Source organism: Lissotriton helveticus, chromosome 4_1, assembly GCF_964261635.1.
Source record: "Lissotriton helveticus chromosome 4_1, aLisHel1.1, whole genome shotgun sequence".
In the NCBI taxonomy this organism is placed as follows: Eukaryota; Metazoa; Chordata; class Amphibia; order Caudata; family Salamandridae; genus Lissotriton; species Lissotriton helveticus.
The window spans coordinates 1,551,211,786-1,551,228,686 of record NC_136063.1 but is presented as its reverse complement, the minus strand read 5'-3'; the positions used below and the strand labels follow the sequence as shown (position 1 = coordinate 1,551,228,686).

General features: G+C 45.6%; 1 protein-coding gene across 3 annotated transcripts in view; it reads right to left on the bottom strand.

Annotated features, from left to right (window-relative positions):
* Positions 1-16,901, bottom strand: part of ADCY1 (adenylate cyclase 1) — a 1,411,272-nt gene that overhangs the window by 178,179 nt on the left and 1,216,192 nt on the right. For all 3 annotated transcript variants that reach the window (XM_078685844.1, XM_078685845.1, XM_078685846.1), the window contains one exon: positions 7,488-7,604. In XM_078685844.1, coding sequence (XP_078541970.1) covers positions 7,488-7,604 — 117 coding nt within the window. The remainder of the gene's footprint in view (positions 1-7,487; positions 7,605-16,901) is intronic.

The following is a 16,901-nucleotide window of genomic DNA, read 5'->3' as shown; positions in this document are numbered from 1 at the left end:
GTCATGTTCTGTTCAATAAATTAAGCTCTATTTATTTAACTAGGTGTAGTATATTTTTGTATGGTGTTTTGAGTGTTGCACAAATACTTTAAACATTGCCTCTTCAGTTAAGCCTGACTGCTCTGTACCAAGCTACCAGAGCATGAGCACATGTTAATTTAGAGTGTATCTGACTTACCCTGACTAGGATTGTCGTTCCTGCTTGGACAGGGTGAATACATCTGCCAACCAGACACCAAATTTCTAACAGTGCTTAAGTGTTTAACAGTTAGCATAAGAGTACCTACCTGTCGTACACACAGCCAAACATCTTACTCAACAATTCACATCAAACAGAATCACCATAGTTTAACTTGCCGATAATTATCACTTGCGGAGGGATACAGTGCACTGGTCGTTGTGTTGTGTTGGATTAGGAACGGAATGCTCAGATTCTTCAGTGTCAAACTCCTACAGTGTTAATGTGCTTCAGTATAATAACAAATGTTAGTGTACGGGTATACATGAGCCTTTGTGTTTTATAACAGTCAGAGATTATGCATGACTTGAAGAATAACTGCATTTGAAAAAAATATATCGCGTTAGGCAAAGTGTGAGATCCAAAGTGAGATAAGGAGGCAAGAAGGGAAGAACCTGCCATCGTCCTTGCCATGTGTAGTGGTCGTGGGCCCTAGGCCCACATGCTAACAATAAGGGTGACACAAACACCAGTGGTACGTGGGTTAGTGAGCCACGAGCACGTGCGCTCGGCTCCTTTTATTGACTGATGTCACGTGCCTCGTGACATCAGTGGTGGGTGGGTGTTTAGTGTAGGCTTACAGTGTTAACCCTTAACAGTGTCAGCTAGGACACTACATTCCTCCCAAACTTTAATAAAAATTAAGGAAAGGCAAAAGTCCGAGCCTGTGGGAGGAAGTACATAAATATACAGTAATTACAAATTTACAGTGAGTCTCTTCAGCTGCTTGCTTGATGACGGTGATGGAATTGCTGCTGCGACTTTATTTCTTCTTGGCTCGACGTCCTGGTTCTCGGTGGGCGTGTTCTTCTTTGCTTGCGCCGTGGACGTGTGTTGGTCAGTCCACGGAGATCTTACTTTTGAGGATGACGTCAAACAGGATGACCAGAAGTTAGACTTGGATGGGTTTGTCTTCAGCTGGTCCGTCGGTTTCTTCACTGTAGGCAGCTTGGCTTCACTTTTCAAAGGGTGGAGTGTTCGAAGGACATTCTTCTCACTAGGACGCCCCTCTCGCGGGTGTTCTCCTGCCACGAGATATCACCGGAGGCCCTTTTACCAGGTTTCCACTGGGCCGGGTATTATTCCACAGCGTTGCTCCAACTCCACAGTCTGCGTGTGAATGGAGGAGTCGATGGGGTACTACCTCGCAAAGTCCGTAGCTCCACCTGAAGGGTAGTTGTTGACTCTTGCCTTTGCGCACAAATTCCTCATCTTCCTGGGACGTGCAGGTTAGACGGCGATGGACTCATCTCTCGTGTTGGGACCCTCTGCCACCGGTGTCCCTGAGGCCTTTGCCCCTTGGATCTCCACGGGCTGGTGTGGATTGGTCAGTTCTCCTTGTTCAGGACATCTGAGCTCCCTCAGCTTCCAGACTTCCGCTCAATCCCAAAGGTGGGTGTTGCCAATGGTCCGGCCTGTGCTCTCCTACCGTCCACGGGTCGTCGGGGTCTTGTGAATAGGTGCCTGTTCTGTTCTTGGTGCTATCAGTGTTCTCCAGGACGTGCGGGTCACTGTACACGATGTTGTAGTGTGTCACCTCTTCTTCTTCTTGTAGGTGTGTGGACTTGTTACACCTCTCTTCACCTTTTCCAGAAGTTGTTGATGATGGCGTCGTGCCACATGACTTCTTCAGTTCTCTTCTTCATGGCATCGTGCCACTCTTCTCCTTTTCACGACACAGTGCGGTCACCTTTCTTCCTTTTTCTTGCTGACCAGGCTTCTTCAAGCAGCGTGCACTCCGCCTGTTTCCTTCTGGTCTTGTCCTGTCTTTAGGACACTGTCTTCTCTCCACTCTTCGGTGACTGGACCGGTCATTACGATCTTCTCTCTTGCCTCCTTTTACTTCCAGTTACTCTTGGTGTTGCGTCCGTTTCTCCGGGTCTTCTGATCTCTCGGTTTATGGACGTCTTCTGGCAGGACATATTCATCCTGACTTGGCAGAATTTCTTCTTTCGTTTCTGGCGATCATTTTGGGTGATCGGCTTTAGTTTGGGCGCCCCTCTGGCTTGTCGGATCATCCTTTTTCCTGGGCGATCTTCTTTGCTACCAGATGGGGTGGACAGCTTGCTCTTCGTGAGTCTTCTTGCTATCCGCGACTGTTGGGATCGCTATTGGTTCTACTGCAGTGCTTTTGCGTTGGCGCAGTTTCTCCTGCGCTCTTCGTGTGCTCTGCTTTTCCCGGAGGGTTAGCTTCACCTCTCCATGGACCTTCTCCAGTGGATGCACTTCTCGTGCTCGCTTCTGGTGAGGTTCTTTAGCTTCTTGGGGCGTTCACCTTGCTTGGTTGTTTCGCCTCCTTTTGGCTGCGGGGTAACTTTGCGCTACTCTTCCGGTGCACGTCAGTGTGCAGTGTAGTGGCAAGTTCTTGCTTCACTTGGTACTGTCGTGATACATCTTCAGTGTAGCTTTGTTCCTTGCGGTTCATTTGGTTCTTTGGCGTTGTCGCTTTTCTCCTTGCGTGTCGCACTTTTCTTCTTCACCCTTGGGTACTTGCCTCGCACGTCTTCTGGTGCTTTGGGTGTGGCTTCCTTACTTTCAGGCGCTGTCCTGTACTGTCCGCGTCCGGGGTACACTTGTGCTCTTCCAGTCGGTTGCCTTTGGATCTTGCTGCTTGCGGTCGACGTCTTGACTCTTCCTCTCCGTCCAGCGCGAGGTTGTCTTCATCTGCGATCGCGGTGATCACCTGTGGCCACAGGCGTCACTTCTGCCGCGGTGTTGGGTCTCCGTCTTGATCCGCGTCGCTGCAGGCTTGCTTTCCCTGTAGGCCGTCCCTTGTGCTTGTGCTTACTTGTGCTTGTTTGCTGATTCTGGGCTCCTTGTGGTGCAGTACCATCCAGTGTCCACTAGATGGGGTGTAGCTTGAATTCCCTTCAGCAGCTGCTTGGTTCGTCCTGGTGACTTTCTTTCCTTCCTGAAAGTTTCTTTTGCTGCCCCAGCTTGCAGGACCTGCCGGAGGGAAAGGTGCTGGAGCCACTGCCTACTAGAGGTAAGTCCTATTTCTTTTCCTTGTGTTGCAGGCATCATTATTGTCCTTTTTATCTTAAACCGTGCAGAAAGGCAGATTGCACTTTAGCTGTTCAGAACGGCCGCCTCACGCTTGTCTTCCCCCCTCTGTCCCTGCTTGCAGCAGCAGCCTTTCAGTGTTCACGCTGCGCAGGGGAGGGGGTCGGAAAGGACTCTGGTCTTGGTGAGGGCATCTTTGGTCTTCGCCGGCAGCGGCGATTTTTCGCACTTGCTTCGTCCTCCCTGGCGCAGCCTCGCACTCCGCCTGCGGCGGGGGATGGGTGTGGGCACGGATCCCTACTGCGGGCGGATTGGGCTGTTGCCACGATTAGGCTTCACTTAGCGTTTATACGCCCGGCAGCTTAACACACGCTGCGGGCAGCTTCATCGTTTTCACCCTGCCGCATCAGCTCTCCGGCATTCCCACGCTGCGCGGAAGGAGAGGGCAATGCTGTTCTCCTTTCCCTCTTCCCGGGGCCCGGCGCTTCGCTTTCAGGGGCGGACAAGGTCTTCTATTACAGCGGGTAGGCCCCGCTTTCTGTCATCGGCGCCCCGCAGCTCTTCACACGCTGCGGGCGCTCTTTGTATGAAGTTAATTCCCCCGGCGGGGGATGGGGGACACTGCCGGCAGGCCGCGGGTGAGTTCCGCGAGTCATGCTTTGTTACGGGCCTGATTGTGATTCTCCTTTCACCCTCGCCGCGGCCGCCTCCCACTACTCATGCGGCGCGGCGGGGGGGGGCGGTAGACGCTGCCAGCAGGCCGCGGGTGGGCTCCGCAGGCGCTGCTTTCTTTAATGTTCGCTGTGGGGCACCGTGGCCACGCGGGTAGGGTCCGCTGGCGTCCTGCAGAGCCCAGCAGCTCTGCACACGCTGCGGGCGGTTTTCTTCACCCCGCCGCCGCACTTTTGACACGATGCGCGGCGGGGACCCTGCAGGCAGGCCGCGGGTGAGCTCCGCTGGTCTGCCTTTATTTACAGTTCATTTTCGGCTGCTTCGCGCCCGGCAGGGCACCTGACCATGCGGGTGGGCACCGCTTATGTTCGATCACAGGGGGGATCGCTCCTGGCATACGCGACCCCCCAGGGGCATTCACAGTCCCCGGGCTCACCTCCGGCCTACGGGCCTGTCTTCTCCTGCGGCCGTGGCGAGGGGGCTCCGCCCGGTCAGCACTCCTCGCAGGGGGCACAGTCGCGGCCGGTGCAGGTGGGCTCTGTCCGGTTCGCTTTTCATCGGTGACTCGGCCCGGGGCACAGCAGTCGCCCCACGCCGCCTCACCAGGGGGTGCCCTTCACACGGGCAGCATTTCCTCCCCTTTCGCAGTGGCTGCGTCGCGTGGAGTTCGAAAACACTCCTTCGTCGCCATTGTAGTGGTCGTGGGCCCTAGGCCCACATGCTAACAATAAGGGTGACACAGACACCAGTGTCAGTCAGTCAAAATAACTTTATTCGGCTTACTCAAAAGCCATACAAAGTGAAAAGAGGAAAAAAGAAAGATACAATACAATTCGTATAAGACTGTCCTAGTTACATAATAAAAAGAAAGCGAACATTACATAAAAAGCAGTTTGATCTACACTAAAAACATATCATTTATACATAGAAATAAAAAATAAAACAGACTTTTCTATAAAACTAATCCTGACAGGCGACTTTCGCCCTTGAAGCAGCTACCAAAAAACTGGCGATGCAAAAAGTAACATACGGGTTGGGTAATAGTTGTAAATAGAGCATGGCTGGTCTCACTTGAGTGAAGCCAGCCTTTTTAAGTATGGGCAACAAATATTTTTTTCGTGGTTCTGAAAACAACCCGCAAAACATAATAAAATGCATCGTGTCCTGCACTGAAAACTGATCACAACTACAGGGAGGAGCCAATTCTGGTTTCTGCCAATTTTTAAAAGAACCCAAATAAAAATGTAACAGATTAAGCCTAAATTTAATTAAAAGAAACCTGTGGAAGGGAATTGTGACAAAGCCAAGGTATGGAGCAAGTGATGGTGAATTAACCAATAAGCTGTGGGCCCTTACTGCCGGTTTTATCAGTTCACATTCTTCGCGACATGCTTCTTTCCTTTCGAGGAATGACTTTTTAACAAAATCAATATCTTGAAACCTAATATTCTCGGGAGAGGAAAAAAGATCTGGCCGCCCAATGTCCGAAAAAGCCTTGCTCAAATAAGCCACCCAAGGAATCTTCTTAGATCTATCCAAGGATAGCACATCTGACATAATCTTATGATTCAGTGGGAGATCTTCATTCATCCACATTTTCAACCAGAGAATCAAAGGGGCCATGCTCAACTTGTCGGAAAGAAATTGTAGGCCCACTTCTTTGTGAATTGAATACGTCGGGGTCGACTGGGGGACAGAAAGTAGGGATCTAATAAATCTATTTTCCGCTTTTTGGATTGGTTCCAGATTTACATAGCCCCACAATGCGGAACCATATAAAGCGATGGCTACGGATTTGCTATTATAAATTTGTAATATAGCTTCCATAGGCCTAGCCCCCAGCCTACCAGCAAATCCCAGGAGCGCAGAAGATGATCTGATAACAGCCAACCTCTTAGCTCTTACCTGCGGCCCCCAGGACCATTTCTGGTCAAACAAAACACCCAAATAGGGAAATGTAGATACCCTCGAGACAGTGTCCCCCCTGCATGTAAATGTTTTGCTTTTCTTCTTGCGACACTCTAGGCCCACCACCATTGTATGTGACTTGGCCACATTTATTTTAAGATCTAATTTCTCCATAAACGAGCCAAATGCATTCAAAAGGCACTGGAGGCCAACACCCGTGCGGGCAATCAGCACGGCGTCATCCGCGTATAGGAGCGCCGGGATCTTAATTGCCCCCACACGCGGGACATCGGCCTCCATCCCACACAGGTGTGCACCCAGACCATTAATATAGATGGTGAAGAGCAGAGGGGCTAGGATGCAACCCTGCCGCACCCCCCTCAGTGACCTAAATGAAGTGGTACACCTTCCCTCATTTGTCATGCGTACATTAGAGGAGAGTTCTTGATGCAGGGCAGCTATAAAAGAGACCAGGGCCTCATCAATACCCAGCTCCAGCAAAACAGCCCACAACTTCGACCTATTGACAAGATCAAAAGCCGAGGAGAGGTCCATAAACGCAAGATATACGGACCCCTCCTTGGCTACAGTATATTTAGAAATGAGCAAATGTAAGTTGACGCACTGTTCAATAGTGCCCTTTCTTTCCCTAAAACCATATTGGATTTCGGCCAACCCGCCACACTGCTCTACATTTTCCTTCAACCTTGCTAAAAGAACTCTACCCAAGATTTTCACTGAGGAGTCAAGAAGTGATATAGGTCTATAACAGGCTGGGTCGTCCCGCGAGCCCTTTTTAAAAATTGGAACAATAGTAGAATTATCCCAGGAAGCAGGTGCTAGTCCACCATTAACGGCATTAAACACATTTGCCAGTGTTAATGTGCTTCAGTATAATAACAAATGTTAGTGTACGGGTATACATGAGCCTTTGTGTTTTATAACAGTCAGAGATTATGCATGACTTGAAGAATAACTGCATTTGAAAAAAATATATCGCGTTAGGCAAAGTGTGAGATCCAAAGTGAGATAAGGAGGCAAGAAGGGAAGAACCTGCCATCGTCCTTGCCATGTGTAGTGGTCGTGGGCCCTAGGCCCACATACTAACAATAAGGGTGACACAGACACCAGTGGTACGTGGGTTAGTGAGCTACGAGCACGTGCGCTCGGCTCCTTTTATTGACTGATGTCACGTGCCTCGTGACATCAGTGGTGGGTGGGTGTTTAGTGTAGGCTTACAGTGTTAACCCTTAACAGTGTCAGCTAGGACACTACACCATGTTGCACAGATATGTAGATCTTTTTTTAAGTTGTTTGAAAACTAGTTTTCGGTCTATATATATATTAACATCGAGGTATACTTTATAGACCATTTTACTTTGAAATATAGTTTAGGCGTTAGCAATTACATTTAATAGTATGCAAGTGGAAATTGGAGTGTAGAAAAGACACACTTTTTGTGACAATTCAAAATTGATTTTGCTTCTGAGGTTGTACCTGACATGTTGTTTTGCTGGTTTGTCTCTTTTTCGTAGAGTCTCAGATTTCGAAGTTTTCTTTTGATTAACATTTATATAGATTGTCTCGGTTGCACATATTTTATAACCTTGAGTTCTGTTGCGTTTTCATTTTTACACTGAACACCATACAAAACACTCTCTCTTACCATGTTTCTTGGGTTAGACATTAGAAAGTGCTGTGCAACGTGGGCAGGCAGCAGATTGAAGAGAATTCTTTTATTATCTAACTTCACTCTCTCCATATCATCTCTCTCTTCTTCCGCCTGCAATGAAAATGATGAAATATTGACACAATGGACCATTTTAATGTGAAGTGAGTGTACTTTGCGGTCATTTTTTTTATCTTTATGATGTCTAAAAGCAAACGGCCTGCCGTCCTCTGGTGTCTTAGTTGCAGTTAACAAACATCAAAACAAGGGAATAGTTAAGAACAAAGGGTATTTCATTCAGAAATATCTAAGGTAGATATCAGGCATCCTGTTTGGCCTTTCATCTTGAAATATCAGACGTTAGGATAGATAACACAGCAGCAAAATGTTTCTGTGCTAGATAGAGTCGGATATTTCTTTCTGTGAGTCAAGCTAACACTTGATATTACCTGAGCCATTGAAGACAAACCTTTTGCAAACATCATTAGCATTTTGTTTCATGTGTATAACTTATAGAATCTGTAATTTTGTGTATTTGTTTTTAAAGTAAAGCATTGCCCAAAATCTCGAGTTGCAAGGCCCTAGGGCTATTTTACTGCATAGTAAAATTGCATGCGATTTTATCGTTTCAATGCAGTAAAATCACCATACAATAACAAGAATATTCAAAATCAATGGAGAATTAACTTGTGCAGCCTATTTTCCCAGTCGTAAAACCACACTGATTCCCCAGTTACATGCGGTTTTGCCGTATATATTTACCACTTGCCCTGAAGCAGGTCTTAATGTATGTGGGTGTCGAAAAGTGGGGGAATAAAGAAGAAAGGAATAGAGAATTGTTAGAAATTGGCCTTTCAACATGGTCGACCCCAAAAGTTTGTCTTTCTCTGCACGTTTTGCTGAATTCCTATTTCTTACATTTAGGACTGCTTACTAGTGCTAAATTAATTTATTTTATTTTATTTATAAAGTTTTGTATAGTGCGAACATGACCCTAGTGGTTATTAGAGCGCTTTACAGTAATGGAGGGCAGGGTATAATTGGAATAACTTACAAGTTCACATTTATTATGAAGTAAAGTGCCTTGAGAATACACAAATTACTACACTTGTCATCAGAGGTAGTCAACGAAAAAAAGGTCTAGCCTCATAACAAGAGACACAGGTATGGTTACAATCGATAAAACACAGAAGTGATAGTTTAGGCTAAAAACTTGTTTATCAGAAAAGATTTTGTTTCTTTTTTGAAGGAAGTGGTAGATGCGATTAGGCGAATTTCCCGTGGCAGAGAGTTCCGTATCTTAGGAGCGGCACCCGAGAAAGCTCAGTATCCTGTTTTCTTTTCATCAAAATGTTGTGGTTTCAGTAGCAGGGCATTTGCGGTTCGCGATGGTCTGCAACCACTTGATATTTCCACTTTTTGAACTAAATGTCTGGGGGTATTGAAATGTTGGGCTTTTAGACCTAGCATGTCGCCTGCATTTTTGCCTTTGCCTCCTTTGTTATTGATTTGTGTTGGACTTCGTTTTGCTGGTCTACATGCTATGGGCACTTTGCCACTGCTGTTCAGTGCCAAAGTGCAAATGCTCCCTTTGTAAATTGTTGTTATAGTTTAGTGTTTTCGTGATTGTCTGATTTGATTTACTAGTCAATCCCTAGTACAGTGAAATGTGTGTGCCCAGTGCCTGTAAATCAAATGTTGCTAGTGGGCTGCAGCACTGATTGTGCACTGATTGTGCCACCCACATAAGCAACCTATAAATGAAACTCTGGCCTGCCATTGCAGAGCCTGTGTGCAGTCTGGTACTTCCATGTTGACCTGGCAAGTGCACCCTCTTGCCAGGCCCTTCCCTTCTCTTTTCTTACATTTTAGTCACCCCTAAGGTAAGCCCAAGGTACCTCTGTGGGCAAGGTGCAGTGTATGTGAAAGGTAGGACATGCCGTGGTGTGTGTGGCATGTCCTGATAGTGAACTACTGCCAATTCCATTTTTCACTATTGCAAGGCTACCTGTTCCCATAGGATAGAATGGGGAGTTTGCTTATAACATCCTACAAATATAAATACCACCTGGTAGGAAAATAATGTTTGATAAGCTTGAACTCAGAATGTTAAAATACATCTTTAAGTGAGGGTAATTTTTACATTCTGTGTTTGAAAATATCCCTTTTAGAAATAATGTTTTTTCTTGCTTAGCCATCCAGTGTTCCTATGTTATGTTTGTGTCTTGCCTGTCTGGCTTTGGATGACAGGGGCTGGTGAGGAGCAGTGGCTCCAGAGAGTCTGGCGAGTCAGGGCTGGGCTGAATAGAACTGGGCTGCATTTAGAGTAGGGCAGGAGATTTCCCTTCACCTGAATGGGCCTGGTCTGCTTCCACAATGCTGTCTCCACCTCCTGCCAGTAAGCTGCACCAGAGAGGACTGAACTGGTTTTGACCAAGCACAGGGCCTCTCTGCCACCAGAGAACAAAGGGATTTGTAGTATAAATATTGGGTCCCAGACCCAAGAACTTTATATCATTTCTGTAATCAAGAGGAACCTTTACCAAGGAGAAGAGCTGGAGAAGCTGAGGAGGAATACTGCCCCTATGCTGTTTGCTGTCTGGGGTTGGCCTGCAGTGGCTACTTGCCAACGAAAGGAGAAAGGACTTTGCTGTTTGCTGTGTCCCCTCCTTGAGGAAGATCTCCAAGGGCTTGAAACTGAGCAGGCCTCTGGTTCCGAAGTCTCAGGGACACAAAGGCTTCCCCACCAGCTCCAACTGCTGTGAGTTTTGACCTGCTAAAAGGTGCCTGCTGTTGTTTTGAATCTCTAGAGAATGTTATCCGCTGGGAGCTGGAAAAATCAAAGTAACACTGAGAAGCTTGATGCATCCGTACTTGTATCTGACTCATCGCCGAAGAAACCGTTGCAGCGCCTGCCGCAGCTCGAGAAATCGCAGCATGCCATACCGAGTGCACCAATCTCAGAAGTCCGAGATCACCGCACCGATTTCGATGCTTAGCCTGCTGTGCGGCTGCAAGAATCCATGCATCTTTCCAGATCATCGCATCGCGGTGCCAAGTTTGCCGCATTGTTGGGGGCCGCAGTAAGAAACCGATGCATCACCTCCTCACGCAGTAAGAAAGCAATGAATCACCTCCTCTTCAGTAAGGAACTTACACATCACCTCCCCTTGCCAGCAGTATGGACCTGACACATCAAGTTCCCCGGATCAAGGAACCCGCGCATCGCCTTTCCTGCAGCCCATTTTGTTTTTTTGCATGACGCATCGAAGATACTTTGTGTGAAAAGTGTTGCTTCTGCAATTTGCTTTGAACTGAACTATTTCTACCATCTGAAGGTCATATTTGTATTACTGTATTGTGGGTTTTTGTTGTTTGCTCTTGTTTTGGTTTAGATTATGATTACTTATTTTTCTAAACTGGTGTGCTGTCAATATGCAGTGTTTCATTGTAATACTGTATGTGTTCACAAATGCTTTACACACTGCCTCTGAGATCAGCCTGTCTGCTCGCGAAAAGCTACAGAGGGAGGGTGAGAAAGGGTTATTTTAGGTGTATATTCCCCTTACCCTGACTAGAAGCAAGGGTCCCTATTTGGACAAAGGTACCTACCTCTGCCAACTAGCGATCCCCATTTCTAACAAGGGCTTTATGCATCATGCATGCTATCTTTAGTTCGATTCTTGCCTCATAAGGTAGCCAGTTTAGGGATTTTAGATCCGGGGAAATGTGCTTGTTTCTTTTTGTTCCATAGACAAGTCTGGCAGACAGATTAAGGGAGGCGTATCCAGGGGCCAATTTCTGTCTAGGAAGACCGCATAGTGTGGCACTAACGTAGTCCAGTTTAGGTAACACAAGAGCTTGAACTGCATTCTTAAAGTTTTCCTGAAGGAGGTAAGGTTTTCGTTTCCATAGAATGGTCATCTGATAATTCCCTACTTTGGTTACTGTGCTGATGTGGTCCTACATATTCACATGTTTGTCTAATGTAATTCCCAAGGATCTAACAGACAATGATGTGAGGAGAGCAGTTTAGTGCTGTAAAATGTTTCATCCAGAGATCGATTTTCTGAATATTTTTTGGAGGTGATATGAGTAGGAATTCTGTTTTGGCAGCGTTGAGTTTGAGGTGATTGTCAGTGAGCCATGGATGCATGTTTTGTAGAATAGAGTTGAGGGATATGATGTCATCTGGGGATGAGATTTTGACATATTTGTGTGTTATCTGCATAAATGTGATAATGAATGTTGGCAGATTTTAAGAAGTCTGCGAGTGGTCCCATGAATAAATTGAAAAGAATAGATGAGAGGGCGGATCCTTGTGGAACATCCAGAGTGACCATGGAAGACTTAGAAAGGGATTGGTTCATCTTGACTCTTTGTGATCTGTCATGGAGAAATTAAGTAAACTATTGCAATACGACCCCAGATAAGCCCATTCTTCATTCAAGTAGGGTCAGTAGACTATCATGTTTAACCAGGCAGAAGATCATTCAAGTAGTATTAGCAAGCACGATTCGTTTAGATCCAGCATTTTTAATGTCATCCACCACATGCATGAGTGATGATTCAGTGCTGTGACCATGCCGGAAGCCTGATTGGTGTTGGTCAAGGAGTTGGAAATTGTCTATGTGGTTACACAGTTGGATCTGGACACATTTTTCCAGTAGTTTGGCCAGAGTGAGGATGTTTGAGATAGGTCGGTAGTTGTTGAGATCTGAGCAGTCTCCATTAGGTTTTTTTGAAAGTGGGGATTACCTGTCCTGCTTTTAGACAGTCAGGGATGGTGCTTTAAATGTAGCGAGGCATTTACAATATTAAACCATAAGGGGAGAATAATGGCTTTGATCTCTTTGAAGATAGTCGGAGTTAGCACATCAATAAAGTGATTGGATGGGTTTAAGGATGATAGGATGTTGCAGATTTCATTATCACTGATTGATGTGAAAGGTGGCAGGAGGCTTCATTTTTGAGTACGTGCCTGGATGGATCGTTCCATTCACCAGGCTGGGGGTTGTGTGAAAAAATGACTGATGCCACTGGGAGTAGTTCCTATGGTGATTGAAGTTCCATCTTGCTATTTGATGTTTTATCCAGGAAAAAGGAGGCCAACTCGTCGCAGTTTGGGAGAGTGATGGCTCCATTGTCAATAGGGTTTGAAACATTGTGTGATTGTTGCATGATGATTTAGAACAGTTTTTTGGGTTGATTTCTCGCTTGGTCAAGCTGAGCTGTAAAAAAATTAGCTTTCACGTTTCTTATCCCTCTATTGTATGCATTCCTTGCTGATCTTAAGCATTTTAGGAGCTCCAGGGAGGGAGAAGACCTACAAGCTCTCTCTGATGATCTGAGATTCAGCCTTTCAGAGTTCAAGTTGTCATTGAACCAGGGTTTGGAGACTTTAGTTGATCAATTCTTTTGTTGAAGGGGGGGCAAACTACTTAAGGACTTCCAATATGGATGTATTGTAGAATTCTGCAGGGTCATGAACATCATCCATGTTGGTCTGAAGAGTCAAGGTGTTGTTACAGTGGTCGAAAAAATCATTGGAGTTTATATCCCAGAGATTGTTTTTCCATTGTGGTGTTTTTTTCTGTTGTGCTCTCTTCTGAGTCACCCTTATTTTGATAAGAAAGGTGATGCTGTAATGGTCAGTCCAATCACAGGGGCTAATGGACTAGCGATGATAAGATCCAAAGTCTCGCCCTTGTTATGATTCGGACTATCACAGAATTGGGTCAACTCATGGTCTTCTATAAAATATTTCAGGCTATTTACTGCCTGGTATTTCGGGTAATTCCAGTGAAGGTTAAACTCTCTGAGGAAAATCTGGGTTACTTGAGAGCTATCGTTAGTTGTGATGACCTCCATGGTTTGTTCGATGGAAAGCAGATTATCACTAGGTGGGTGGTAGAAGGCGTGTAGTTTACAACTATGCTTATTATTGCTAGTGATGTTGATACATAGATATTAACATGCAGGTAAGTCAATTGATTCTGCCTGAGATACTGAGAGGGCGTTGGGGTAGATGTAGGCTTTTCCCCCACCAGATTTCTTTGGTCTATCTAGTCGAATTATCTTGTGGCTAGGGGGGACAAGTAAGTCTATGATAGGGAGGGATGATCTGTTTAACTTACTTATGTTCTTTCCTTAAAACATAGTAGAATTGGCTCATACCCAGTTGGCATATTTAGTTTACTTATAAGACCCTAGTAAAGTGCAACTCATGTGCCCAGGGCCTGTAACTTAAATGCTACTAGTAGGCTTACAGCACTGACTGTGCTACCCACTTACAGATCCTTGTGGTAGGGGATTTTAACTAACACTGGGATCTGACGCCTAGAGATTATGTAGCCAGGGGGTTTGAAGAGGCCATGACCATGTTGGGGCTGAATCAAATTGTGGAGATCCCTACCCATGAGAAGGGCCATACTTTAGACGTCATCTGGACTACGTCCTCAACTGCGTCACTGACAGAGTGTAGACCTTGTAGCTGGTCAGACCATTATCAGATTCATTTTGAAACTTTGGTACATAGTAAACCAGCTTACCTACCCCCTGTGTGGAGAACAGTACGAAACTGGTGTAAAATAGAGGACACCAGCCTAATGACCACACTGTGTGAGACAGCCCACTCAGGGTCTCAGGTCAGTGACCCAGATCAGGAGTACGAGAAACTCACTCAATGGCTGAATACTGCGATTGATATTGTGGCCCTGTAAACATGTCTCAGGCCTGCTATTTCAGAGCCTGTGTTCAGTTTTAAATGCCGTGACTACCAGGCAATTTAAACCTATTGCCAGGCCCAAAACCTTATTTTTTAAAACATGTTAGGAGCCCCTAGGGTGAACTGACCTGAACAGCCCAGAGGGTAGGGTGCAATATATTTAAAAAGCAGGGCATGCATTTTTACATGTCCTGGTAGTGAAAATTTCTTAAACTTGTGTTTCCCTACTCCAATGTCTCTCCTCCTATAGGAAGACATTGGGATTACCTTATTACATTTTCTAAGTGTAACTTCCAATTGGGATGAAATATGACCCCCGCGTCTGATGTCTTTGGAATCACAATTTATAATCACAGCTTGTGGTGCAGTTGGATTTTAAATTGCAATCCTGAAAATGCCACTTTTAGAAAGTTTGTATTTGCTTGCTTTAGCCATTTGATGCCTGCTACCAGTCTCTGATCTCATGTTTGGGTTGGCTGACAGTTGGGCTTTGAGTAATCCTCCTAGGCAGCCACTCACAATGGGAGCTTAGGTTTGACTTGATGGGCCATCCTTATGGGATTGGAAGGAGGAGTTGGACCCAGCCTCACTTACACCTGAATAGGCTGTGTCCTATCCCCACACAAAGGGCTGCATAATCCACTGTAGCAAACCTGGAGCCAGGGCAGGAAGGGAGGACATATGTGCACTTCAAAGGCATCTCTTTGAAGTCTCCCCACTTCAAAGGTACCACTGGGTATAGGAACTGGAACTCAGATACCAACACTTCAGTACACCTCTGGACCCCTGGATACTCTGCCAGGAAGGAGGACTGCTGTGCTGCTGAAAGGACTGCTACTTTGTTGGACTACCACTCTGTAGGAGCTGCTGCCTTGCTGTGCCTACCTTTTGCTTTCTGCCCTCTTCCCTGGAAAAGAAGAACTGGACCTGGAACCCATCTTGAACCCGGAACCCTAGAGGGACTCAAAGAGTTAGTCTACTGGCCTCCTGATCTGAGCCTCAGGGTCATAACAGGCTCCCCACAGCTCCTGTGCCCATATTCAATGAGTTCCTGATCCCCAAGAAGAGCCTCTCAGGTCCCTGGGACTTTGGTGTGGCTCTGCAGCTCCTAAAGGTGAGCTATTGGGATCTTTGCAAATGTAAACAAGCCTGTTTGCTCCAAAAGCACATCGCTCACACAGTGAATCAGTGTGAGCTGCCACAAGTTTGTTTCTTTGACCAGCAAGCAGCGTCTAATACCAGCGATGCTCTCCTTGCTTCAGGCAACCTTCTTCAATGCAAACAAAGCTTGAGAAAGTAAAACATCAATAGGGCTAATCTGGTGATGGAGCAAGGTTTCGTGGAAAAGAGACTTGCTTGGATGCAATCCACACGTTAACCCACTAACAAAATTATTCATCATGTTTCGTGAATAACTAATACGCACCACATGAACACGCGGGTTAGTGAAGCTTGCTTATGTGTGTATTAATGTGGATAACAATGAAGACGGACTAACACCGCTTTAAACGGGGAACTGTTGTGCGCATGCGTCAACTGCTTCTACGTAGTATCACATATTAATGCTTGGAGGAAAATTCTGGCGGATGAGCAGAAGACACTACATTTGGAGTCTTGGAGACTCACGTGCATGGCATCGTCTTACTTGAATCGAGAACAAGCTATTTTACTCATGCTAATGCAGGAAAAGTACTAATAAGTAAAAGGGATTAGAGTAGAGGTGGGTGGTATACAGTGCAACCACTTTATTTATGAAATTAATATTTGTCTTTCTGACTTTATCACTAGTGTGTATTTGGGCCTCTCTCGTATAACTGGATTAAGCTGAGTGATGCGAAGTCAACGCATGCCTACTGAGTGAAGCTATGAATGCAATATCTGTGTTATAAAGGGAGCCAAGATAGAGTGTTACAGCATGGGAACGGATGGTAAAGAGTTCAACAAAGAAGACTCTTATTCAGAATGTTATTAAATTGTTTCAAAGTGAACTAAAAGACTTATGAGAATTACATATATGAAGAAAAGTTAAGGAGATGGGTTTGCGAACAATAGTTGAACTGATTTTGATGACATGTAAGCATGGTGTGATGGAGCTTCCCCCTTGCCTGACCAATCAGATTTCGTATTTTTACGATATTGAAACTTTAATGGGTGGAATATTCTAAACGAAAGGTATAATTAAGATAGTTTTAGTTATTTAGTCAGAACAGAGGGTGCAGAAGAACAGAGCGGAGATGAAGAATTGCTGAATCCAAATTTGAGAATGCTGATGCTGGGAGAGATGCTGTGAGATGCTGATGAGGAGTCGAATGCAGAACCTGAAGCAGAATTTTCTATCCTTATTTAATTGGGTTAGAACAGAAGATCGCAGAAGAATCTCGAGGAGGAAGAGAGTGTCAGAGAGGGGAGCGACACAACCATTAGTATTCTAGAGAGGTCATCTATCCTGTCCTGATTCCTGTCTTGAAGTCTTTGTCTCCTGACGTATCCCGGGGGACCCTTACCATCCCTTTGGCCAGGGGGTTGGTCTTCCACATCATCCTTAGTAAACACTATTTTCTGTTATTTACAAATGTTCTGATCTTTTCTCTCTGTCCTCTCCCTTTCCAACATTAGTTGATTGCACAAGTCAGAGATAAATGTATTGTGTTTATTAATTTCATATTTCTCTCCTATGCATGATG